Here is a 27124-nt window from a genome sequence, read left to right as displayed (position 1 = left end):
TTCATTAATTCTATGTTCATATTAAGTTAGCGGCATAAGAGCCAACCTTTATTCAGTATGGGTTGAACTCCTTTTTTCATATACCTGTTGTTGATTCCATGTATGTGCACTCTGTGTGTATACTCATGTGTTTTCATATGCGTGTTTAGTTTTATAGTGACTACAGTGTGGAGACTATAAATAAAAATCTCAAGTTGAAAGGTTTTTCCTCTCTTATTTAAAGGACCGTTTACCTCTCTGCCAAAGTAAATTCCAACATTCAGTTAAGGCGGGGGTCAGCAACCCGCGGCTCTCGACATGCCGCCATGGAGCATTTTTAAAAAAGGATTGAAAATGGAAAAAGATGGGGGGAAAATACAAACAAACACAACAGTTTGTTTACATGTAAAATCTTCCACTCCTTCTTTGTCTCGTTTTGTCCACCAAAAGTTGTGTGCTGTGCTTGAACGCACAAAGGTGTGCTTTGTTGATGTTATTACCTTGTTGGAGTGCTAATCAGGCATATTTGGTCAAAGCATGACTGCAAGCTAATCAATGCTAACATGCTATTTAGGCTAGCTGTATGTACATATTGCATCATTATGCCTAATTTTTTAGGTATATTTGAGCTCATTTAATATAATTTACTTGTATGCTCTTTGTATATAATTTAGTTTTGCATGTCTCAAGACACATTATCTGTATGTAATATTGACTGCATTTCAGATAGTTGTTTGTGTGCCATGTTGTTCCAGACCACAGCAAACATTACCCAGCTCGCAAAGATTGTAATAAATCTATTAAAAGAAGACAGCCGGGCGTTTCCTTTAACTAGGACACACACATCTATACCTTTGGCCATTAAAAGCCAATCATTTCCAGGAGTTATCTCACCCTCTGAGTAGCCTCTGATATACTAATGGTTTCTAACGTGGTAAAAATGTGTAGAATAAATATTACATTTCAACATTTCTGTCAACGAAGATTTGCTTCAGCCTCTGGCACGTAGTCATTTTGATAGTAGGCTACTATAGCTAATATAGACACTAACGTCATGGCTCTTTCAAAGTTTTGGGTTGCCGAACCCTGAGTTAGCGCAAAATAATATATTTAAATAACCCAAGAGTGTACAGATTGCAGCCTGTTACATTGTAGGAATCAAACAAGCAGCAACGATATAATGTTACAATAAAAAGATATGTGGATATTAATAACACATATCTGTCTTTGAATATAATGTTCATGACATGTTTTTAGCCTTTACTTTAATTTTTAAAATTACATGATGTAATTTTCACACCATCCAGGCCATGCCCCCACTACACAACTGGCCATGCCCACACTGCCACAAATTAATTTCCGTTCTGTGGGAAACACTGGTTATAATAAAATATAGTATTTGTAAAAATGTGAGTGGTGCTACATACCCGCATCTAACATCACTTCCTGTTGTGGTTTGTATGACCAAATATGGTTGACTGATTTGTCATGCTGTTTCGCAATCCCAGCACAGATCTTGTGTTAACATTTTTTCCCCTTGTGGGAAGTCAGTCAGCTGTGTGTTTACATGTAATACACTTCCTTGTGCGCGTGTTTGAGTCCGGGGCCTTCTTGTATTTACATGTCGTAGGTGGTTATGAAGGAGTTTTTGGACTGTGATGTAAATCCGTTTTTTGTGTGACTCAGGTAGTCACTCACATTATACACAGAACACATGGTCATAAAATACAAAATTAAAAACACAAGAATATAACTATTAAAAACATTATGTGGTACTCAGTGTAGTCTTAATCATTGTTTGTGTTCCATTACATTTTAGCCAATAGTTTACTATACAAGATAAACCATGCAGTGTACCTATTTCCATGGGGGTGTGTGCATTAAAGTGCAATTTGTAGTATTGCTGTAATCAGTTTTTTTTTTTGTTCAATTCGATTACAAATTACACAGATGACATTGCATTGATGTGCCAATTTACTCACAGAACAAATTTGTAAAAACTGCAATATCCAGTGCAGTCTGATTTATATTTCAATGAATATCTTAACTACATACACTGTTGTGGTGCAACAATTTTGACATAGAGCGGTATGCGTTATATTTTGTAAAGTATCGTTTCATTCATATTTTTTTTGTTACATTTCATCGATTAACTTAGCCTGAATAATTTTTTATTCAATATTTTTTTAAAGCTGTGGTTCTATTATTGACTACATTTGATGGTGTACTATTTAATTATCCTTTAAATGTATTTATTTCATTCAAAAACAGGCTGGCATTTCATGATTGTTAAATTGTGCTTTGTCTCCCTCTAGTGGACGCTGAAATTAATAGCTACGGATAGAATAGTTTGAAAGGCTTCATACTATGCTTTGTTGTACATTTAAACACTTCCACGTTGTGATTCTTTGGTCAAAATTGTACATAGATTTTCTTTTACAGATCATGTTTAATCCGCTTTCTGACTGTCTCTTCAGGATGCATCGCTTTGTGGGCGCTCTAATAAACACGCCTTCACTTCGACTGCATCTTCACCCGTCAGTCATGTTGTAGTTTCTAGCGTCTACTGAAAGATATAAGTTAGAACTATACGCTAATGTGTATTAGAAATGGCAACAGCAGAAGATGCATGTGCATATACGAGCCAGTCTGCCCCACGACAAGACGATAGAGAAAAAAAAGGAGCTTATTGACTAGAGTGTAGGACTGCCATGGCGGATTGGTGCAAAGCACTTCGGGTAAATCTCCACCATATATGGAGATATCCGCTGACATCACACTTTGGAAAAACGTCACAATTGGGGCAAATTCCAAACGGCTCATTTGGACAAAGTATTAAGATTGTTCTATAAATATCTCTGCCATGCCTCCATGGTTTGATTTCACATTTTCGGGACATATGCAGATTCCAATACACAAAAACAGGTACCAATAGGTAAGAAAAGTTGGTTTTGCATAATAGGTCCCCTTTAAATGTATAAGCCTCACAATAAGGTCTATTCAGGTGTACTGGAGAGGAGGCTATGCCGGGTAGTCGAACCTTAGAATCAGGAGGAGCAGTGTGGTTTTCGTCCTGGTCGTGGAACTGTGGACCAGCTCTATACTCTTGGCAGGATCCTTGAGGGAGTTTGCCCAACCAGTCTACATGTGCTTTGTGGACTTGGAGAAGCGTTCGACCGTGTCCCTCGGAAAGTGGACTGCGAACCCTGTATAAATCCGTCGTGGTGAAGAAATAACTGAGCCGGAAGGCAAAGCTCTCAATTTACCGGTCGATCTACGTCCCTATCCTCACCTATGGTCATGAGCTTTGGGTTGTGACCGAAAGGACAAGATTACGGGTACAACCGGCCCAAAATGAGTTTCCTCCATAGAGTGCCGGGGCTCTCCTTAGAGATAGGGTAAGAAGCTCTGTCATCCGAGAGGAGCTCAGAGTAAAGCCGCTGCTCCTCCATATTGAGAGGAGCCAGATGCGGTGGTTCGGGCATCTGGTCAGAATGTTCCCCGAACGCCTCCCTGGGGAGGGGCATGTCCAATTGGTAGGAGGCCACAGGGAAGACCCAGTACACGTTAGGCGAGCCTATGTCTCCCAGCTGCCCTGGGAACGCCTCGGGATCCCTGGGAGGAGCTGGACGAAGTGGCTAGGGAGTGGGAAATCTGGGCTTCTCTGTTTAGGCTGTTGCCCCCGCGACCCGACGTCGGACAAGCAGAAGAAGATGGATTGATGGATAAATGTATAGGCCTACTAAAATTAAAATTCATTAGTTTTACTATTATTGTGGTAAAAAATAGGGAGAAAGATGTACTAAAATCAGTGACACTTTCTAACTAGAGCTCCATCAACCGGTAGATAAAAATAGGTTGCCATGGTGAAGAGCAGTGCTTTGCAAACAGAAAATAGGAGGCCCATGCTTTTTGGTTTAAAATTACTTTGGTGCATGTCACTTAAAAAAAAATCAATGGGTTCATATTATTTATATTAAATATCTTGTTTGGCGCTTATCTCTACCTTACAGGATATGGCGTTTGTTCATGGTAAAACATGTATTTGTAAGTTTTTATCTGTACATATATTTAATGACAATATTTATATTATGTTCATGCAAAATTGACAATTTGGATTTTCAATTCATTTGAGGAATCATAATTTTACTTGAAATGTCCTCACCCCACAGGATGTTGAATGGACATTAATGTATTGCAATTCAGAGAAATTCCTTATAGCCAAATAAAAGTAATCATTTGTCACGTTTTACATCTTTAGCTTAAAAATAGCTAAAATAGCTAATAGCTAAAAACGCCAAAATTAAACACAAATTGGGGTATTGTATCACAGTGGTGCCTTGGTTTATGAGTTCCCCAGATTTACAATTTTTTTTAAATTTTCAAGCCGTTTCTTGGCTGGTTGGTGTAGAGAATTCCACAATGAAACCCGTAAGACCTGCTCAACAGTCAGTGTCTTACTCGCTAGCATTAGCTAATAGCTAGATGGACAAAACGTAGTTTTTTCAACCGTGGGTTGCGGGAAAGTGAGTGTAAAGGGCAGTGCTGAGAATAAGAACGAATAGATAAGTCATTGAATTAAAGAAAGAAATCATTGAAAAACATGGTCTTGGTGTGCGAGTAGCCGACTTGCCGTAGTAGTACGAGCATAGCTCTTTACAATCAGCACCAATCTGGAGGAGTTGATAAAGGCCATGTAATATATATATATATATATATATATATATATATATATATATATATATATATATATATATATATACAGTATATACACACACACACACACACCTATATATATATATATTAGTATATATATATATAGTTATATATATAACTATATATATATATATAACTATATATATATATATATATATATATAACTATATATATATATAGTTATATATATAACTATATATATAACTATATATATATATATAGTTATATATATAACTATATATATAACTATATATATATATAGTTATATATATATATATAACTATATATATAACTATATATATATATATATATATATAGTTATATATATATAGTTATATATATATATACATATATATATAGTTATATATATATATATAGTTATATATATATATATATATATAGTTATATATATAGTTATATATATATATATATATATATATATATATATATATAACTAATTATATATATATATACACACACATATACATATGTGATGTCAAATTATTGAGATTATTGCGATAATTAATTAGCCATATTTAGTCTGTTCTGTTTTTTAATTGTGTTAATAAAATTTTATATTCTATTCTACATTTACTGTGTAATTTACTGTGTAATTTTGGGTACATTTGTCTACCAGCTCAGTGGCATTGTGGTTAGCGTGTCCGCCCTGTGAGTTCAAACCTTGGCCGAGTCATACCAAAGACTACAAAAAATGCGACCCATTGCCTCCCTTTGCCACTCAGCATCAAGGGTTGGAATTGGGGGTTGAATCACCAAAATGATCCAAGAGCGTGGCGCACGCTGCTGCTAACTGCTCTCCCCACCTTCCAGGGGGTGAACATGCATGGGTCATAAGCAGAGGACAAATTTTACCACACCCAGTGTGTGTGTGACTGTCATTGGAACTTTAACTTTAACTAACTTTAAATTGCGATGAGGTCCAGGGCGTACCCTGCCTTTCCTGCTGAGTCCAGCTGGAATAGGCTCCAGTCCCCCTGCGAACCCGAGAGGGACAAGCGGTAGAAAATGGATGGATGGATGGATGTGCAACTACACTGTATTTTGATAAAAGGAACAAAAGTACAAACCCCGTTTCCATATGAGTTGGGAAATTGTGTTAGATGTAAATATAAACGGAATACAATGATTTCCAAATTATTTTCAACCCATATTCAATTGAATGCACTACAAAGACAAGATATTTGATGTTCAAACTCATAAACTATATATTTTTTTGCAAATAATAATTAACTTAGAATTTCATGGCTGCAACATATAATAAATAATACAAATGATTTGCAAATCATTGTATTCCGTTTATATTTACATCTAACACAATTTCCCAACTCATATGGAAACGGGGTTTGCACATGTCTTAAAAAAAAATTCTAAATACATATTTATGTCCAATATTTGTTTTTATTGTTACTGTTATTTGAGAGGTCTGTGTAGGAGTGTTTATTTGAATCCTTTTTTCCCCCATAAATTAATATACTCTAAAAATTGTAATACATATTAATATAATTGTATTAGAATATAATCAAACATAGATGTCTGTCCTTTATTAGGTCAACTCTAGAGTACTTGCCTCATAGCTAAAACATGATATATTTTGCTGTTATTTTACCTAGCACTTACAATTTTTTTGTTTCTGTCCAGTAATAGCATCTCTGAGCACATTTTGCGGTGTTGTTGTGTGTCATGTTAATAAGCACCAAACAAAATAAAACACCTGAAATATTCTACATGCCATATTCTACATTCAGCATGCCAACAAAAAAAAACATTCTTGGCATTTCTTCTTACCACATAGCAAGCCAAAACCTCCACCAATAACACCTTTTTGCAATAGCACCAAGAAACCCAGCAAATTTCACAAACAACCTTATCAAAACCAGCAAGCAGCTGCACCAAAAGCCACCGTATTACTATTCACAGCAGAGCCTAAAAGAAGTACATGCTGCAACAACATGAAGACATTGGATGAAAAACTACACTGCTACACATGGATGAAATATTTTAGGTGGGTTTCAAAAAGACAAATATGTGTTGTATCCTATTGAAACTTTTATTACTTATCTGCTAAGTCACCCTTACAATCAATCACCAAATCCCTAACTCGGTTATCCAATCCAACACACTCACTGACAACAGACAAGTAAAAGGAGTTGCAACACTTTGTACTTGGTAGAGTGGAAATCTGTCCCACGGCAATGTGAGTGACCAGGCTGTGGAACAAAGCAACCTTCAACGGCAAGAAGCACTGTGATAACAGACATTTGTCAACTTCATGTTGCTAAGGAGCAGTCGAATACCGTCCCACACCAGTGTGACCAAGCTATGGGAGAGAGAGTAAAATTAATTGGCATTGTGACGTTTTTGTTGTATGCTTATTTCTAACAATGCCTCTTGCCAAAGAGTGGAATATTGTCCTACAGCAGTGTGTTTGGGACTTATCTGGTGACTATTTACAACAACAAAAAATGAATCTACCAAACACAAATTGGTCAACTCCTTTTTTTATGTTTATTCATAACAATACTTAATTCTAGGAGGATTGTAATGCCATCCCAGAGGACTATGTGTGTTTGTCTGTTTGTTTGATCAAGCTCGTCACCACACTGCAGTGTCAAATTTACTATAACAATAAAAAAATAATATCGCAAATGCAAATTTTTGGTTTCATGTTTATTTGTAACAATGCTTCTTGCCAAGGAAACGTGTAATGTTGTCCAACAGCAATGTGTGGTGTCAAATCTACTGTTTTTAACAGAGACTTGATTAACTAAACACATTTATTTAAGCCTTTTGTTGTATATTTATTCATAACAATGCTAGAATATGCAAAGGAAAAGTAGAGTGCTGTTTTACAGCTCTGTGTGTGTGCATGCTGTTGACCATACAATGTTGTGTACTTGTGATTATTAATATTTTAAACGTAAATTTTCTTTCCCTCTTAATGAGTAAAAAACCATATTCTTGCCAAAGGGTGTTAGAATTGCATACCACAACCGAGTTTGGCACACAGCTTACAATTTACAACATAACATCAAACAAAATGCAAACTTTGTTTGGTTTTTTTGTGAAACTCCTTCTTGCCAAAGAAGAGTCTCATGGCATCCCACAGCAGTGTAGTGTCAAAGTTCCAGTTACAAGAGATAATTCATATACTAAACACATTTTTTTGATGTTTTTGTTGCATATTTATTAATAACAGTGCCTTTTTTAATTTTCCTGAGGGAACTCTCCTGAAGGAATCAATAAAGTACTATCTATCTATCTATCTATCTATCTTTTTACTAAGGAGTAGTGGAGGGCCCTTTCACCGCAGTGTGGTTACTTGCACACTGCTGGACGGCGTATAATTTTAATGTTATAACAGAAAATGCTAAGATTGTGTTCTACATTTATTTTTTGTAGTGGTGGTGCCAACAAACCAACCAACCAACCAATCACAAATAATTATATTTACAAGATGATGGTGATATAGATTTTAATCAACAAATCAAATTAAAAAACTGACATGCATCGAGGAGTGTAATTAAAGTGCGCAAGGGATGAATCACGGAAAGAGGTTTGGTGTTTTACGATTAAGAAATACCTGAAGTCAACTTTGCGCCATGCGACTGGGTGCAGGGCAGCGGCGGCGGTGTGAAGTTAGCCTCAGGCAAGCTGCCTTCCAGGGATGGCATGGGCGACGGGGACGGAGGCAGCAGGGTGCTGTTAGGGCTGTTAATGTCTCCCTCCCCCATAAGGGTCAAGTCGGCATGGTTGTCCTCCTCCACGGTACAAAGACTGGGCCGAGCGTCCTGAATAGGGGGCCGTTGGATGGGGGAGAGGTGGGTGCCAAACGGCGAGTGGCGGGCCACGGGGGGCATCAGGCACCGCCTTGGCGCAGAGTGTCCGTTGGAGCCGAGGTGGGAGTCCAGGCTCTCTGAGCGGGAGCCGGGGCCTCGGGTTGGGGTGGATGTTGGGAGGGGTACCAGGCGAAGGAAATCGGGAAGCACCAAGTCTTCTTTTGTGAGTAGTCCTCGTTGGTCGTTAGCTCGGGTGCTCTGCGCCCGGCTCAACAGCTCGAAGAATTCTACAAAGAAAATGTGCTTTAATTTTCCAAACTATTTACTCCATAAAAGGTTTTTTAGAAAATTTTGAGCTATTCATTTTTTACATTTTAAACCAGTTTGACTGTGTTTAATGAATATTGGTGAAATTATTTAAAATGTTTTACAATGTTATTTGTCACTCAAATTAGCCAAAAAGAGACAAATTCTTTCTTTGTGCCCCAAAATTTCCCATTGACAATGCAATTTCTTAACCCACATTTATCTTAACAAATTAATACAGTTGCTTTCTGTTCTGATTTATATTTATTTTTACACCAGATGGCACTACTTGTACCCATTCAACACATGCAGCAACATTTAATTGTTTGTACTGCTTACCACAAGGGTGTTATTCAAGGATTCAAGGATTCAAGGAACTTTTGACACATGAGATGGAACAAAATTACGGTAATGCAAACATGCTGGTGTTTAAAGGGATATAAACAATAATAATATAATTACTATGTGATATTTAAAACAATTTCAGGGTTTAGTAGTTTTAGAATATTATTTTTGATGTTTTTTGAAAATGCAAACAAATATGAATGCATATTTTCACAGCAATTTTTCACAGCATTTTGGGACAGAAGACCTTGAAGATGAGTTATGTGAAAATCAATGTTGCTTCTAATTAGTGAGCCATCTGGAGGCTTAAATGATAATATGGGATGTCCGATAATATCCGTACACCAAAATTATTAATCAGTTTGTCCTTTATATTATAAATATACAATTTGCAATATGAGTGTAATGTGTGAGGGGTGCGAGGGTCTTCCTTCAATAATCTAATAGTGCACCTCAGTCACTCAGAGTAAAAAAAATAAATAAGAGGCAGCAGGCGTTATTGAAAAAACTACTCAGCTACACCCAGTTAAAATGGAGATAAAAGACAACAGGGATGAGCAAGGTGAAAGTAAAATCAAGAAAATACATGTCTATCTCACAGCGTCTGAGAAAGTTTTTCTTTTACATCTCGTCACGGCACAAAATAGCTGTGTGACGCCTGAAGAAAAAACATTATCAGTGAAGTACGGACGGCGTGGCGAAGTTGGTAGAGTGGCCGTGCCAGCAATCGGAGGGTTGCTGGTTACTGGGGTTCAATCCCCACCTTCTACCATCCTAGTCACATCTGTTGTGTCCTTGGGCAAGACACTTCACCCTTGCTCCTGATGGTTGCTGGTTAGCGCCTTGCATGGCAGCTCCCGCCATCAGTGTGTGAATGTGTGTGTGAATGGGTGAATGTGGAAATACTGTCAAAGCGCTTTGAGTACCTTGAAGGTAGAAAAGCGCTCTACAAGTATAACCCATTTATCATTATCATTTATAAGTATAACGACATAAACACGCTAAACTTTGAAATGTCTAACATTTGTTGACGATGGTATGACTTGTTTTGAGACTGCGCCCCCACACATCAACCCCCCCGTGCCCCCCCCGCAAGGTGTTCTGGGTATTTCTTCTGTTGTGTTTATGTTGTCTTACGGTGTGGATGTTCTCTCCCGAAATGTGTTTGTCATTCTTGTTTAGTGTGGGTTCACAGTGTGGCGCATATTTTTAACAGTGATAAAGTTGTTTATACAGACACCTTAAGTGTGACCTGTATGGCTGTTGATCAAGTATGTCTTGCAGTCAATTACGTGTGTCTGCAGAAGCCTGATACAACATGTGACTGGGCCGGCACGCTGTTTGTATGGTAAAAAAGCGGACGCGACGACAGGTTGTAGAGGACGTTAAAGGCAGTGCTATCACGGCACGCCCTTAATATTATTGTCCCGGTGAAAATCGGGAGAAATTCGGGGGAATGGTTGCCCCGGGAGATTGTCGGGTGGGGCACTGAAATTTGAGAGTCTCCCGGAAAAATCGGGAGGGTTGGCAAGTATGTTGCTAGGGCGGGATAGCCATTCAAAGAAGGTGAATTCATTAAAAAGTGCATGTTGGATTTTTTTAAGAAATCTTTTCTTGCGGCCCAGCCTCACCCAGTTTCTGCATCCAGTGGCCCCCAGGTAAATTGAGTTTGAGACCCCTGGTTTACATGAAATACTAATTTCTTAATGTTATCACTCGAGTCACCTGACATTAGTTTAACTGAAGAACTGCTGCATGCATGCGTTGGGCAATGTCAGCATATTCGATATCTGTAAGGAAGTCATTATCGATATACCTAATAACAATAATCATAAACAAACACTCACTAAATCCTATATTAGGTAATGTACTATTTTACGTATTAGAAGTAGTGTTATGGAAAGGGTTAGAAAATATAATCAAAACCATACGTATATTTTCATGCAGAAGTAGTTCTAAAAGACTGACTTGTTTGAAGTGTGAAAAATATGAATATATATTTATACAACAGTTTTTGGAAAGTGGACAAATTGGATCAGTTGTGTGAGGTTTTTAAAAAAAAATATAATTTCCATGCAGCAAAAGCAGCAGCAGCTCTTTAAGAGTTCTCAGAATAAAGCAAAAGCAGAGCTAAGAAGTACAAGATAAGAAGTTTACCTTCAGCTTCGTCTATATTTATCTTTTTCTGTTTTCTCTTCTCCCCGAGGAATGCAGAGTCTGCATCACTTCGTGCTCTCATTGAAAAGTCCTTTGGGCTCTCATCTCCCTGCAGATGCAGCGAAAATAAATAACAATTCACTCTGTCAAAGGGGAGCTAATGCATGAGTGCGATTGTTAGTATGCGTTAGGGTGAAAAAGAAACTATTATGCATTAGCTTTATTGTTAATAGTATCAATATTGTTAATAATACAGCCAACAATCCAACGTAAAGGTAAATCATATGTGTCTTACCGTTGCGGAAAGACTCCTCGTAGGTGCTTGGCTTTTCAGCAGCTTGGATTTGCTGTCTGTTTTGGAGGACAAATCTCAACAATGTAATTTCAATCAAATGGTAGTTAATAGTAGTAGCTTTATTAGAAAATGGCCACTATTTGTCTAAATGCATTTATTGAATACAGTGGGGTAAATAAATATTGGCTCCCATGTTAATTGCGTTAGTTTATCCACTTACAAAGATATGAAAATTTTTTATTTGAGAGAGACAAAATGTAGAAAAAAAAAGTAAATTATAGGTAAATAAATAACATTAAATAAAAGTTCTAAATTAATTTTTATTTGACTGAGGTAAATACATTTGTGATCCCCTATCATGAATCAGCAATCATTCTGACCCCCACAGACTGGGGCTCACAAACAAGTCCCTGTAAGAAAGTATTCTAAATCTCAATTTGTTAAATGGATAAAAGACCACTACAGGCAAGACAAAAGAAAAGTTAAAGATTGATCTGGTAGGGTAAAGATGATTGTGAGAAAGGTAAGGGACCAGCCCAGTATAACAAGAGAAGAGCTGGTTAATGATCCAAAGAGAGTTGGGAACACACTTTGCTGTAATGGAATGAGATTGTGGCGTTCCCACAGGGTCCACCTGCTCAAGAAGACACGTGTTCAGGCCCGTCTGAAGTTTGACAGTCAAATGAATGACTCAGACAAGGCTTGGGAGAATGTGATGGGTCACATGAGATAAAAATTGAGCTCTTTGTCAATAATTCTAAGTCAATAACATCAGTAGCTTTTTACGACCGTACCTAAAACACATTGCCAAAATCAAAGGAATAGTGTCTGAACCGACTTTAGATAGACAAATCAATGCCTTTGTCTACAGCAGGCTAGACTACTGATTGGCCTTCTCACTGGGCTCTCTAAACGAGCTGTAAAGCAGCTAGCTGCAGGACATCCAGAATGCTGATACTCGAAAATACAGGAAATAAGACCATATTAGTAAAGTGAGCTTGTCACTGGTCTTCCTGTTTTTCAGAGAATATAATTTAAGATAGCTCTACCTGTGTACGAGTCTCTTAATGGTCTAGCATCAAAGTACATCTCTGACATTTTAAGGCAATACGAACCATTTCAGGTTTAGAAGGTCGGGATTTAACATGGGTTAGGCTGCATTTCAGTTTTATACTCCTAAAATTTTGAACAGTCTTCCAAAAGATGTGAGACTTCGGCAGTGTTCAAATTCATGGTAAAAACTAAAAAACCTTCTATTTAGCTGTGAATATGACAACTGAAAGTCTTTATCTTCACTATATGCTTTAAATTTAATAAATTCAAGAGGATTTTATCAAAAACTTATTTTCCCCACTGTACATAAAGCAAGAATAACCATTTTCCTGCAGTGGTCTACAGTGGTCCGTCAACTGGCGATGACTTATTATGTTATACAAAAATAGAATGTTTAACATACATTTTTTGCATTGTATTTTTAAACATTTTTTAAAGATATCTAGAAGCTATTCAAGGTCAAGCATTTACATTACCTAATATGTAGTGTATAACAATAGAGACACAGTATTGGAGAAGACACAGAGGCCTTTATACAGATAGAGCTTTATCGCGGTAATATTATTGAATTATACATTACATTTGTTCTTAAATCTAACATATTGACTGCATCAAAATGTTTAATATACTATATATTTTTTGTTTTACAATACTTTTAAAACGCATACTCTGCAAAGAGGAGGTAAAGTTTGTATTGGAGTGTGAGGATATCAAATAAAAATAATATATCTGCTATAAATGATGTATAAATAATTTCAGCAAATGTGTGTATTTGATCAATCTAGCTCCATACCTTTGACTGAAGCGGAGTCGACTCGCTCCAACACGACTCTCAGGCCATCCAGAGTAGAAATAGGGGCGCCCAAGTCCAAAGGCTGGGTCTCTCCGTTCTTAATAAAAGAAAACAAAATGTTTTAAGCATTTATGTTTCTTCTTTCAGTACTTAAAGTACAGTACAGTACTTAAAATACTGAATTGTAGCCTTTAATAATACTCCACCCTGCTAACCGCTCCTTACTATTTTCACCAGCAGATCGCTGAGGTGTAGGCCATATTTGGACACCACGGGACGCAGGACTTCTGTCACGGGTTTGGTGGGTTTGGCTTTCAGACCAACAGAGCGGTTAATGGGAACCAGGTCCAGTCTAAAAATACAGCACAACATGTTATGAGATAAATGTAATAATACCTACACAGAAAGTACCAATGATTATTCAAACCGAAACAAGGTCCTCTTCTCCAGTCTTAAATCTCGTGAGCTGAGGGTCATGCAGTCCTGGTCCAATACCAAAGGCTTTAAAGACAAAAAATACAGAAATCATAACAAAGTGGGTCCCAGAGACCATTTGCAGCTTATTTTTTAATGGCCCGCGACAAATTGCAAAAAAAATAAAATAAAAATAAGCATACCTGTTAGATTAAAAGTAGAGCGACACTTTTCAAAATATGCAATTTAGTACCACAAAAACACACAACATTATCGAAAATTGTTATCATTGAGTACCGGTATCGATTCCAAGGAACCGCGAATTGGCATTGTGTAGGTTCAAATTGTAAAGGTGCCCATTCCTACGAAGAAGATTAATGATTTATCTAATTAATTTATTAATTATTTTCACAAGGTGCTGTTCATGTTTTATATGGTTCTAACTTCTAAGTATGTAAAGCAGCAAAGGAAGCAGGTATAGCTCGACCAGATATGCTTAATTAAATGTTTAAAAATTACTTTTGAGTAAACAAATGTTGGTCATTTCAATAAACTAAAGCTAAAAAAGGCCTGAAATATCATTATCATTATTGTTATTATAATTTTTGTGTATTGGAAATGTTGTGTATCCTTGTTCCCCTAATACATTAAAAGATTTTACAGGAAAAAAATTATAACATCCAATTTCATTATGTCGTATTTTCTGCAGTTAAAATAAGAAAATATTTTAATATACAAAATATAATACATATTTTATTAAAATTGTAAAATATATTTTGTATATTATATGCTAACGTAAATAGCACGTAGCATAATGGCGTTGAGTTTCATCCTGGAACAGACTACTGTAATCAGCTTACCTTTTCCCCTCCGGCCAGGAAAAGATCAACGGCGGCGATGTTGACATTGATGTCATGACACAGAACTTGTAGGACGTCCCTAATGGAGGCACCAGACCGGAGGACGATAGAGGAGGATGAGCCGTTGGGCAGTGTCACACTGCAATGTTTGGATGAATGCTCCCACGCCGTGACAGAGTGACGATAATCCGACTGAGTAAAGGTGAGGACATTTTTTTATAAAAAAAAGATTTATGAGTGGGTTGACAAAGAAGGAAGAACGTGTAGGTTGTGTTGCCATGGTGACAGTGGAATCTTACCTCCATCTTGGCAGCAGAGCAGGAAGTGGGCATCTCTAAGCTGGTACTGGACGTCAACGACCCCTGGGACTCACGGCGACTGTTACTACTCCAATAGTCTACAAATATACACAATAATATGTCATACAATTAGTGGATTTTGAACTAAAATGTTTACAATTTGGGAAAATGTAGCATTAGTGCTGACTACAGAGATACAAAAGATACAATTTTTTCTCAATTCATAATATAATTGTTTTTAATTTTGAGGCAAAGTGTGCACAATCTGGAAAACTAGCATTTGTGTGCTGGCAAAAGAAGTTAAATCTGTTTTGTTGTACAACTGGTGCTGATAGGTTATTAAAAAATATTGGATTGCATTGTGCTGACTCTGATTAACAGTGTTCAGAATCTTGAGTAAAGGAGTACTTTTGTGCTGACCAAAGCAGCTGAAAAATGTATCTTTAGGCCTAAAAAGTGGAATAAAAACCACAGTTGCAGTACAACTGGTGTTTGTTGTCTCCGTTGTTTTCTTATTCAGTATCATTTTGTTGTTTTTGTCCTAAATTTTACAGAATTACAAAGAAAATAGTGCTGTTGTGATATATGAAATAAAAAAATCTTGTACTGATTGGCCTTTCTGTTGATTTTCAAACATGTTAAATTTCGACAGTAATAATGCCAATTTGCTGGCTAAATAAAATAGAAATATGTTTTTCCATACTGTTTGCCTATTCGGTATTTTTCCAATTCAAATGTTATTTTCTTGAACTTGACCTCAAATGTGAATAATTTAGGGAAAAAATTGTATAATTGTGCTGGCAAAATAAAGACACAATCAGTTTGGCTACAATGGTGTCCTGATGGGCCTTTCAAAAGTGACATTGCATTTTGTTGAATTTTGATGCAAAATTTGCATAATATTTGGGGAAACTATCATCATTGTACTGGCTAAAAAACTTGTGTTGTATGTTATACTCACCGAGGTTAATGTCTCCAATATCCTTCTTTTTCGGACCCTTCCCAAAGCTCCTGTTGCGGGACCACGAGAAGAAGATGCCACGTTTTTTGTCTATGCTTTCATCTCTGCTGTCCTCGTTAAGTGATCTTCCTGACCTCTGTTTCCTGGCGTCCTGCAAGGTTAGACCACATTCATAAAATAACCAAACTAATAGTTAATTGAGTGGTCTGCTTTTTTTTTTAAAAGTACCTTCTTTGGCGTGGAAAGGGTAGAGCGGTCGGAGCTAGCACTGTGTTTGGACGGCGCAGGACTGCAGGGGATCTGGTATGGGTCAGGCAAGGGTAGGCCGTCTACCTCGGAGCGCATACACTCCTGATACAGCGAGGACTTAAGGAATCGGGAGTAACTGTCAAACTTCATCAGGTTGAAAATCTGAAGAAGAAAAGAAAAAAAGTAAACAAAAAGGATGAGAAAAACACTTGAAAAGAAAAGTGAATTGTTTTATATTTGTCGCATAGTAAACTGTTGAGTTTGGCACAAAATGTGCAGAATTTACAAAAAAATAATAGCCATGTCTTGGCAAAAGACGTATAAGCTCAGCACATAAATAAACTCAGCCTTGATGCCGCTGGATCTTGGTGCAGCTTTTAATACAGTAGATCACCACATTCTTTTAAATTGACTTTAAAAACCAGATGAACCTTTCAAGCAGTCCTCACACTTTGTTCAAATCCCATCTCTCAGACAGAAACATTTTGGTAAACATGAATACCAGGTCCTTAAAGACTGGTGGTATATATTAGGTGCAATTCTTTTCAAAAAGGGGAACTGCAATTTTTTTCTGAATGTTGCCTATTGTTCACAATCCTAATGAGAGACAAGAAGACACAAGGTTTTTTTTTGCATTCTAATTTGTAAAAATCGTCTCTTTCTTGATCGCTGGCAATGCAGCTAATGGGAGCAATCCATTCCGGCTTTAAATCACTTTAAAAATGCATTCAAAAACCGCCCGAAGTACTTCATTCACGTTCTGTAACCTGTATAATAAATCACCAAACATTATTCCCGGGCGCGGCCACCGCTGCCCACTGCTACCCTCACCTCCCAGGGGGTGATCAAGGGTGATGGGTCAAATGCAGAGAATAATTTCGCCACACTTAGTGTGTGTGTGACAATAATTGGTACTTTAACTTTTTAAAGTTTTTTAACTTTGTCATTGTAGTCTTAATTTGACAAATATGGCGGGAACAAAACATGTCCATGGGCTTTTTTGTAAAATCAGTATTACATTTTGTGGATTTTGACCTAAAACAGTGCTTTTGTAGTGGCAAGAGAAGTAAAACAAAAAGTGATGTACTTATGTTTGTATGTTGATGATTGTCAGTGGGAGTTAGTTTGTGTTTATATCTCTAAACACCTGCAATGAGGTGGCGACTTGCCCAGGGTGTAACACGTCTTCCGCCCGAGTCCGCACCCCCGCGACCCGAGAGGGACAAGCGGTAGAAAATGATGGATGGATCTCAAAATACATGTTTTTAAAAACAATTTTGTAAGGTGACTAAATGGGTTTGTCACTAACCTGTAGCTGTTGTGTCTTGAACATGTCGGGCCGTGGGGACGTAAGGACGTCGTCGGCCAGCTGGGCTTGACTGTCGATGTTGACCGGCATGGTGGCCTTGCTGGACAGAAAGCTGTTGTAGATCTCTCCAGCTCGCTGGGAAAGCTGAATGGAAAAAAATGCAATGCATTTTGGTAATTTTTGGTGGTGAAATAAGAAAAGACAGTGTATTGTAATTTGTGAGCCTTGTTTCGTAAATTGTGGCTGAAATTATTTTTTTATCGAATGTTGCTTGTTGCTGATTTTGACCCATAATCTGCCAAACCTGGCCTCGTGTGCTGGCTAAAGTAGACCTGCTAACACTGAATACGTTTGGGGGCCACTTTGATATTTGTCATATATGTTATGTTTTGTAAAGAGGCTTAAAAAATTATGCAAAACCAACTGTTCTTACCTACTGGTACTTGTTTTTGTGCATTCGGGATCCCCACAAGTCCTGAAAATTTGAAAACTAACCATGCAGGCACAGCGGGGATATTTATAAAAAAAATGTTTTTTGGAATTTGAAACTTTAGTTACGTATTTTGCCTTAGTTACGTCAGTGGATATCTCCATATATGGTAAAAGTTTATTTGAAGAGCTTTGCACAAGTTTGATATTTTTATTCAGTTTTCATCCAAAGCTGTAGTTACTAAGTTCCTTATTTTTCTCTATCCTCGGGTGGGGCAGACAGGCTTGTACATGCAGATGCATGCTAAAATCCTCGGCTCTTGCCGTTTCTCATTAAAAGTAGAATATAGTTCTAAATTACACTCGCTATGGAAGCGCTAAAAACTACAACATAGCTGACTTGGAGTAGACGCCGTCAAAGGAGGCTTGGCCTGGAGGAGGACACAAAACGGCGCACTCTGAAGAGACAGTCAGAAAGCGGCTTGAAGATTGTCTATAAAACAAAATCTATGCAAGATTTTGACCAAAGCACCACCGTTGCATGTTAAAAAAATCATAATATGGCCCATTGAAGAACCATCATATACTGTATGTTTAAAAAGCAATGTGTTCTCATTCATACAATGTGTAGTTCTTAGTATCAACAATTTAGCTTTTTCTCCTTACATTATTCCTCAAAAAATCCACAAATTTAGCTGTTTTTTTTGGTTTAGAAATTGTATTTCTATATAATGTCCCACGGGCCAATAAAATAGCCATGGCCCGCAAATGATCACTTGGCTATGCTTTGGACAGCCCTGCTTTAAAAGTCTAGGGTTAAGCGTGTGACGTGACTTCAAGTCATTGCAACCACAACTTTTGTCGACTATTAAGGTTGTTAGCTTCCTTCGTCGTGAGTCATTGATGGTAATTCGGGAGAGAAGGAGAGTGCTATTGCATCTGGAACCCATCGATGCATTACAACACATTTTTTTACTGCAACTATTGGACTGTAAAACCTCTGAACTAGAAATGTTTACACAGGAAATAATGCTCTTCCATGTGATGAGATATTTTTGGGGGTACACCTCGCAGTACACTATGAGGGTTTTGCATAGAGAAAAGAAAATCGATGTAATCTCAGCATAGGAACCTGATTTTTTTGACTGACTGAACTTGAAACTGAAATCGGCAAATTACAACAAAATGTGTACCCAGAGAGCAACCGAGCAAACAACATGTGTTCCGAGTAGGAAAAATACATTAGAAGGTCGGCTAAAGAACAGGGGGAAATACAGTACATTTTGTGCATGAAAGGGCTTATTTTTGACCATATTGTAGCATGCGATCATATGCATCAATTGCAGTGTGTTCTTGGATATAACAAATACATATTTTATTTTGTTTAATTTGGCAGAGAATGTGCTGATCCCGTACATAAATTGTATTGTGTGCTGGCTAAAGAAAGATAAAAAACTATTTTTGTGATAGGATGGTTTTTTTTGGATCAGGCAAATTGAAATCTGGTGATTTACACTCTAAATGTGACTGATCTAAACATAAATGCCATTATCATGCTGGATGAGGATATTTTATTTTTCTTAGGATGGGTTTATTTTTGAAAACTCAATCTGTTAATTATGACGTGGAATTTGCCAAATCTGGACATACAGTCAATAGCGTGTTGGATAAATAAGAGGTGGACTTTTTTTCCTCTTTAATTGGGCATATTTTTTCAATGTTTGAATTGTATTCTGGTCATTTTGAATCAACATGTACACAATCTGAACATAAATGGTGTTTTGGTGATGGTTAAAGAAAGTGATTATTTTTTGGAGACCTGATGGTCTTATTTTTAAAAGTCTGAATGGCATTCCGTTGATTTTTACTTAAAAGGTGGCAAATCTAGACAGAAACGGTGTTGTGCGGGCTAAAAAAAAGTTACATTTACTATGTTTTTACCTTTTTTTAAATCCCATTCTGCATTCTGTTAATTCTGACAGGTCTGGACATAAATGGTGTTGTCGTGCTAACAAGTTATAGGGTGGGCCTATTTTTGTCAAGCCAATCACATTCTTTTGATGTTAAACCCCCAATAAGTGCCCAATAGTGTTGTGGTTAATAAAGAATACAATAAATTGTACTGTGGATCTGGCCAAATAAGATAGTGGTGATGGACTTACCTGCTTTTTATCACTTGCAGGAACATGGCTGAAGTATTCACAGGCTTGCCAGAACAATATATTTTCTTCACTAAATTCTTTTTTGAGAAATTCCTGCAAAGACAAAAATAATTACTTACGTGGGCGCTGTTTATGAAAATTAACAATTGGCTGTGATGTTGGCAAAATGTGGAGGAGCGGTCAAAATCTGTTGCCAAGAAATTGCGTTGATCGTACCGAAAAATAGCGTACGCCCACTGGATCCTGAAGGAGGCGCTCGAAGCAGGCAGCCCAGCTGGCTATACGTTGTTCAGGAAGATTACGATGGCTGCCCGGAAGGCTACCATTACTGGTCAGGCTGCTGTGGCTGCAGCATCCCTGCAGCTGAGCACTGCTGTAATCTGCCAACGCGACAGAAATGTTACATCATTATAATCTATCCATCCATCCATCCATTTTCTACCGCTTGTCCTGTTCGGGGCATATAATACCTAAAACACAATTGGGAAAAAACTATTATTGCTGAACAATGCATCACCACTTATTCCAAAAAAGATGTACCAATAGCTATCCAAGTTAACGTTTTTTACGATCAACTTTGTTAGTCAATTTATTAGTGGGCCGAATCCAACTGCCAGTAGAGAACCTGGACGTTTTGGTCATATCCTCTGCCTCTGCTTTTTGACCTACAAATGACGTTACTAGGTGGACATACTTATTTAGACATTAAGTATAACTATCAGCCAGAGAGGAGGTCCACCTCATCTGCTTCTGGCTAAAAGAAAACTAAAAAAAGTAGGATAAAGTATTATTTTTATCTGATGTGACATGCACATAACACCGATGTGGGAAAAGCGGTGACATAAATGCTGCTAAAAACAGCTTTTTTTATTCAGCTCTGAATCAATTGGGTAGTGTGCAGGAGTACCTAATGTTCTGACGATTTCAAATAGCAGTGACGACTTTACAATATATATTTAAACAGTGTACATTTTCAAAATATACATTATGATACTTATGGAGAGAGTGGGGTGTGGTTTCATTTGCAATCGGGGAACACTTCCACAAACGAACATACTGCAGACATACGCAGAAAGTAGGTTGTAAATGGTGTTTTGGTGATGGAGCAAAATTTACAATAAAGCATATCCAATACTTGTTATCTAGACCACAAGGAAATGTTTTAATGTAGATCAAAATCATCACAGGTCCCCTTTAAATCATTTTAGAATCTCTTCTAAATTTACAAACAAGACAATATTCAGCCAAATAAGCAGGTAAGCTCCATGCTATTGACTAATCTGTAATGTACTATTCAAAGACGTCTACAGGGGTTCCTATTACTTTCGACCCTCCTTTCCCTCTGTGGCGTAATATGACGCATTGTTGCCATCCAACAGCTGCTTCTACTGGCTCCACTTAGAATCAACCACTACAGTTGGAAATAGCAACACAGTTCTCGCATCCCTGCCCCAGTCGCTAAATTTTTATGTCTTATTTTCTCTTTTTATCTACCCTCTGTCCTTCTTCTCTGTCTCTCTCTCCAGGGTCTTTGCATGTTTCAACAAGTCAAATTTGGGACTTTTTGATTAGTTTTTATTACCAGATAAGTAATAGGCAAAATGGCGTAAAAACAAAATTTCTAAATTTTTTCACAAAAATTTTCTTTTTCTTTTTTAACAAACCTTAATACAAATAACAGGAGTATATTCAAAACAAGTCTAGATTTTTTTGATCAAAAACTAGTAGTTTGAAATGACAATGCATACACTGCATCTTCCTCTTAGCAAAATTCTAATTTGACCAGATATAAATTGTACTTTTTATGCAATAAATTTCAAAGAACTATACTAAGAGCTTCCTCTGGGAGGCAATATTTCTGCTTGAATAAAATACTTCTGTAAACAAAAATGTCACTGTTTATTGCATGCAAATAAATAATAATCTTCAACATTGAGATTAAAAAAAGTGTAAACTTAAAACTTCTGTCTTAAGAAAAAAAACATTCTATAAATAAAAATGTAGCATTGCACATTGCATGCAAATAAATGAACTCCAATAAATTATAGCTCACATTTGCTTTCTTATATTTGAACTCGCCGAGTTAGTGCTGGATGAAGTGGCTGGGGAGAAGGAAGTCTAAGCTTCTCTGCTTAGGCTGCTGCCCCTGCGACTCGACTTCGGATAAGCGGAAGATGGATAGAGTTAGTGTTTGTTTACGAAACAATCGTAGCAAGTGGGTTTTAAGAACTCCAAAGCAGGATACACTACAAAGATAATATTTAAATCAGAAATACTACAAGTTAAAAGTATATCAGGGTTGAATTTAACCACGGCACATGCCGTGACCGCCGTTGTCACATGCTGTAATGCCCTAAAGAAATGACCAGCATCGACGACAAGAACATGCCGTGACCCCGTTAATGTTACTTGTTAATGGACTGTGATGAGGTGGCGACTTGTCTAGGGTGTACCCCGCCTACTGCCCGAATGCAGCTGAGATAGGCTCGAGTACCTCCCCCCCCACCCCCCACCCCCCGCGACCCTGAAAGGGACAAACGGTAGAAAATGGATGGATGGATAATTGTAACGTAATTGTTTAGTAAAATAAATTAATAAAAACACCCCGACAGGACTTTTTTTCTTATATTTTCAACCGACATCGCATAATTAACGTTAATCGGTACAAACAACATGGGTGCAGCTCTTTTGGAAGCGTGTGTCAAACGTGTGTTAACAGACAACGAGAACAGCGAAGTTGTTCTGAGATTTTCCAAGAGATACACTAGTTGCATCAGGTTCTGGAAGGACGTCAGGATTTCGGTGAATTTAGGTCAGGCAGCTCTCAAAATGCAGAGTAAGGAATGAATCAAAAGAAAGAAAACACAAACAATTACATGCTGTTGGGAAAAAATGTAACATAATTCGCTGATGTAAACAATAATGGAATGAAAATTACATGGCGTTTTATATATTCGTTGATACACAACTTTACTAAAGTTTACTACAAATTAGGTCATACACTACACGATACAGTCTATTTCAATTTATTGACATCTGATTATTTGTATATCATATACTTGTGTAACCGACAACGAGGACAGCCAAGTTTACTTTTTAAGGTATACTGTATGTATATATATGTATATATATATATATATATATATATATATATATATATATATATATATATATATATATATATATATATATATATATATATATATATATATATATATATATATATATATATTAGGGGTGTGGGAAAAATCGATTTGAATTTGAATCGCGATTCTCACGTTGTGCGATTCAGAATCGATTCTCATTTTTAAAAAATCTTTTTTTTTAATTTTTTTAAATTAATCAATACAACAAAACAATACACAGCAATACCATAACAATGCAATCCAATTCCAAAACCAAACCCGACCCAGCAACACTCAGAACTGCATTAAACAGAGCAATTGAAAGGAGACACAAACACGACACAGAACAAACCAAAAGTAGTGAAACAAAAATGAATATTATCAACAACAGTATCAATATTAGTTACAATATCAACATAGCAGTGATTAAAATTCCCTCATTGACATTATCATTAGACATTTATAAAAATAAAAGAACAATAGTGTCACAGTGGCTTACACTTGCATCGCATCTCATAAGCTTGACAACATACTGTGTCCAATATTTTCACAAAGATAAAATAAGTCATATTTTTGGTTCATTTAATAGTTAAAACAAATTTACATTACTGCAATCCGTTGATAAAAAATTGTCCTTTACAATTACAAAAGCTTTTTACAAAAATCTACTACTCTGCTTGCATGTCAGCAGACTGGGGTAGATCCTGCTGAAATCCTATGTATTGAATGAATAGAGAATCCTTTTGAATCGGGAAAAAAATCGTTTTTGAAACGATAATTGTGTTGAATTGAAAAACAAAAATCGATTTAGAATCGAATCGTGACCCCAAGAACCGATATTGAATCGAATCGTGGGACACCCAAAGATTCACAGCCCTACTATATATATATATATATATATATACATATATATATATATATATACACTGCCTCAGCTGGCAGACCAAACCACGTGAGGGGGTGGTGTGTACACTGCACCACTAGGCGGAGGAGCTGCACCAGTCAGCCAACGGCTAGGGCGGAGGAAGACCACATAGGACTCAACGGCCAAGTGTAAAGGAGTAAACCTTACAAATCCGGAGTGGAGCCCCGAAGGCGGATAGGTGCTCGCAAGACAACACCCTTCCGGCAACTCCTGCAGCAAAGCTGGTGCCAAACGTCATGCTCCGCATTCCTTTGGATCCCGTCAGCCAAGCCAAGAGGGGGATTCTGACGACTGGGCAACCCAAAGTCCCCATACCTTATGCCCAGGCTTGCGCCATGGAGGTCACAAAAACTGGAGAGGTCACTCCAGCCTCGCTCGCAAGAGTGAGGACACAACACGGAAGCTGGCAGTTTACGGGTTATAAGTCCCATCTGATTGGCGTAAGTATGGGGCGCCACGGGTCAGCTTCGACGGTGGGAGGGATCATAGTGTCCCAGTGGACGACTACTGCCCGCCTCAAACCGGGCAGCCCCCGGTCAGTAGGGTGTCGGCCCGCCAACGTTTGCCTGCTTCAGTGGGTGCCTGGAGCTTAGTGTACTGTAAAGGCACGATGAGCAGACGGTAAATCTTTGCACCAAACAATAAGAAAATTAAAAAGAAGACTCCAGCTCTTCTATTTGGTAGCTGGAACGTGCGCACTATGCGCACAGGCATCTCAGATGACCTCAGAGTGGTGGAAGACACCAGAAAGACAGCCATCATTGACAGAGAGCTCACCAGACTCAACGTCAGCATAGCTGCCCTCCAAGAAACCCGGCTCCCTTCCAGCGGCTCCCTCAGAGAGGAGAACTACACCTTCTTCTGGAAGGGCAGAGAACCCGAAGAGCCCCGCCAGCATGGTGTTGGCTTTGCCATCAAAAACACCCTCCTGGCTGCAGTGGAGCCTCCCTCAGGTGGCACCGAGCGCCTTTTGTCCATCCGCCTCGCCACTGCTGCTGGTCATGTCAACATCCTCAGTGTGTACGCTCCCACTCTCACCTCATCGGAAGACACAAAAGACCAGTTCTATGGGCAGCTTGATGAACTGATAAAGGGCCTCCCAAAAGATGAGCCCTTATTCCTCCTTGGCGACTTCAATGCCAGAGTAGGTGCAGATCACAAGTCATGGCCCTCCTGCCTTGGACGTCATGGCACAGGGAAGGTAAATGAGAATGGTCAAAGGCTGCTGGAACTGTGCTCCTACCATGACCTCTGCATTACAAACACCTTCTTCGAGTGTAAACCATCACACAGAGTGTCGTGGAGGCATCCGCGGTCCCAACGCTGGCACCAACTCGACCTTGCCATCACCAGGCGCTCTGCCTTAAACAATGTCCTCATCACCAGAAGCTACCATAGTGCAGACTGTGACACTGACCATGCCCTTGTGTGCAGCAAAGTGCGTCTCCAGCCACGCAAGCTACATCACTCCAAACCAAAAGGCCGCCCCCGGATCAACACAGTACACATGTCAGATCCCCTTAAGGTGGACGCATATGTAACCAACCTGGATGAAGCCCTACAGGACCTGCCAGATCATGACGCCACAGGAAAGTGGAATGCCATGAGGGACAAAATTTACAACACGGCCATGTCCTCGTTTGGCAAGAAAGAACATCCCTGCCAGGATTGGTTCAAAGCCCACCTTCCAAGGATGAAACCAGAAATAGAGGCTAAACGTGCAGCCTTCTTAGCACACAAGGAATGCCCAAATGAACAGACACTCACAGCACTCAGAAGGGCTCGGAACACCACCCAGCGTGTTGCTAGACAGTGTGCCAATGAATATTGGCAACAACTGTGTAAGGAAATACAGAGCTGTGCCGAGTCCGGAAACACACGCGGCATGTACAACGGCATCAAAAAGGCCCTTGGCCCTGCAGTAAAAGGAATTGCCCCCCTGAAATCTCTGTCAGGGGAGAAGATCACTAACCGGGAGGAACAGATGACCAGATGGGTGGAACACTACTCAGAACTGTACTCCCGTGAAACATCAGTTTCCAATGCTGCCCTTAGTGGTACGAAGGATCTGCCCATCATGGAGGAGCTAGATGAAGTGCCCACTATGGAAGAGCTCAGCAAAGCCATTGATGCCCTCCCAAACGACAAAGCACCAGGTAGCGATAACATCCCACCTGAAGCCATCAAGCACGGGAAACCTGCCCTGCTTCAGCCTCTGTATGAGTTGCTCTGCATGTGCTGGGAGGAAGGTGCAGTCCCACAAGACATGCGTGACGCCACCATTGTGACACTGTATAAAAACAAAGGTGACCGCAGTGACTGCAACAACTACAGAGGGATCTCCCTTCTCAGCATTGTCGGCAAAGTGTATGCACGCATCCTCCTCAACAGGCTGCAGAGACTCGCGGATCGTGTCTATCCAGAATCCCAATGTGGCTTCAGAGCAGGCAGGTCGACAACTGACATGATCTTTTCCCTTCGACAGCTCCAGGAAAAGAGTAGAGAGCAAGGCCAGCCACTCTACATGATGTTCATAGACCTCACCAAGGCCTTCGATCTGGTCAGCAGGGAAGGCCTATTCCAGCTCCTTGAGAAGATTGGCTGCCCCCCAAAGCTCGGCAGCATGGTGACCTCCTTCCATGTGAACATGAAGGGCACAGTCCTGTATGACGGATCATCCTCAGAACCATTCTGTATCAACAGTGGTGTCAAGCAGGGCTGTGTACTTGCACCAACCCTTTTCGGGATTTTCTTTTCCCTGCTCCTGTCTTACGCCTTCGACTCCTCCACTGATGGTGTATACCTGCACACCCGGTCTGATGGGAGATTGTTTAACCTGGCGCGACTGCGTTCTAAGACCAAGGTCAGGACAGTTCTCATCAGGGAGATGTTGTTTGCTGATGATGCAGCCCTCATGACTCACACAGAGGATGCCCTTCAGAGTTTGGCT

General features: G+C 38.7%; 1 protein-coding gene across 2 annotated transcripts in view; it reads right to left on the bottom strand.

Annotated features, from left to right (window-relative positions):
- Positions 1 to 27124, bottom strand: part of LOC133662285 (regulator of G-protein signaling 12-like) — a 165519-nt gene that overhangs the window by 22158 nt on the left and 116237 nt on the right. The window contains exons 5-17 of one of the 2 annotated variants that reach the window (XM_062066151.1): positions 20341 to 20504; positions 20125 to 20217; positions 17534 to 17677; positions 16204 to 16386; positions 15976 to 16126; positions 15015 to 15112; positions 14716 to 14907; positions 13869 to 13942; positions 13667 to 13793; positions 13442 to 13538; positions 11596 to 11651; positions 11301 to 11409; positions 8297 to 8779 (exon numbers count right to left, since the gene is read on the bottom strand). In XM_062066151.1, coding sequence (XP_061922135.1) covers positions 8297 to 8779; positions 11301 to 11409; positions 11596 to 11651; positions 13442 to 13538; positions 13667 to 13793; positions 13869 to 13942; positions 14716 to 14907; positions 15015 to 15112; positions 15976 to 16126; positions 16204 to 16386; positions 17534 to 17677; positions 20125 to 20217; positions 20341 to 20504 — 1971 coding nt within the window. Of the gene's footprint in view, positions 1 to 8296; positions 8780 to 11300; positions 11410 to 11595; positions 11652 to 13441; positions 13539 to 13666; positions 13794 to 13868; positions 13943 to 14715; positions 14908 to 15014; positions 15113 to 15975; positions 16127 to 16203; positions 16387 to 17533; positions 17678 to 20124; positions 20218 to 20340; positions 20505 to 27124 lie in introns of those variants that run through there. The other variant, XM_062066152.1, reaches the window with a different exon arrangement.

The sequence above is a fragment of the Entelurus aequoreus genome, linkage group LG12, assembly GCF_033978785.1.
Source record: "Entelurus aequoreus isolate RoL-2023_Sb linkage group LG12, RoL_Eaeq_v1.1, whole genome shotgun sequence".
Classification (NCBI taxonomy): Eukaryota; Metazoa; Chordata; class Actinopteri; order Syngnathiformes; family Syngnathidae; genus Entelurus; species Entelurus aequoreus.
This window is presented reverse-complemented; position numbering and strand designations above follow the sequence as displayed.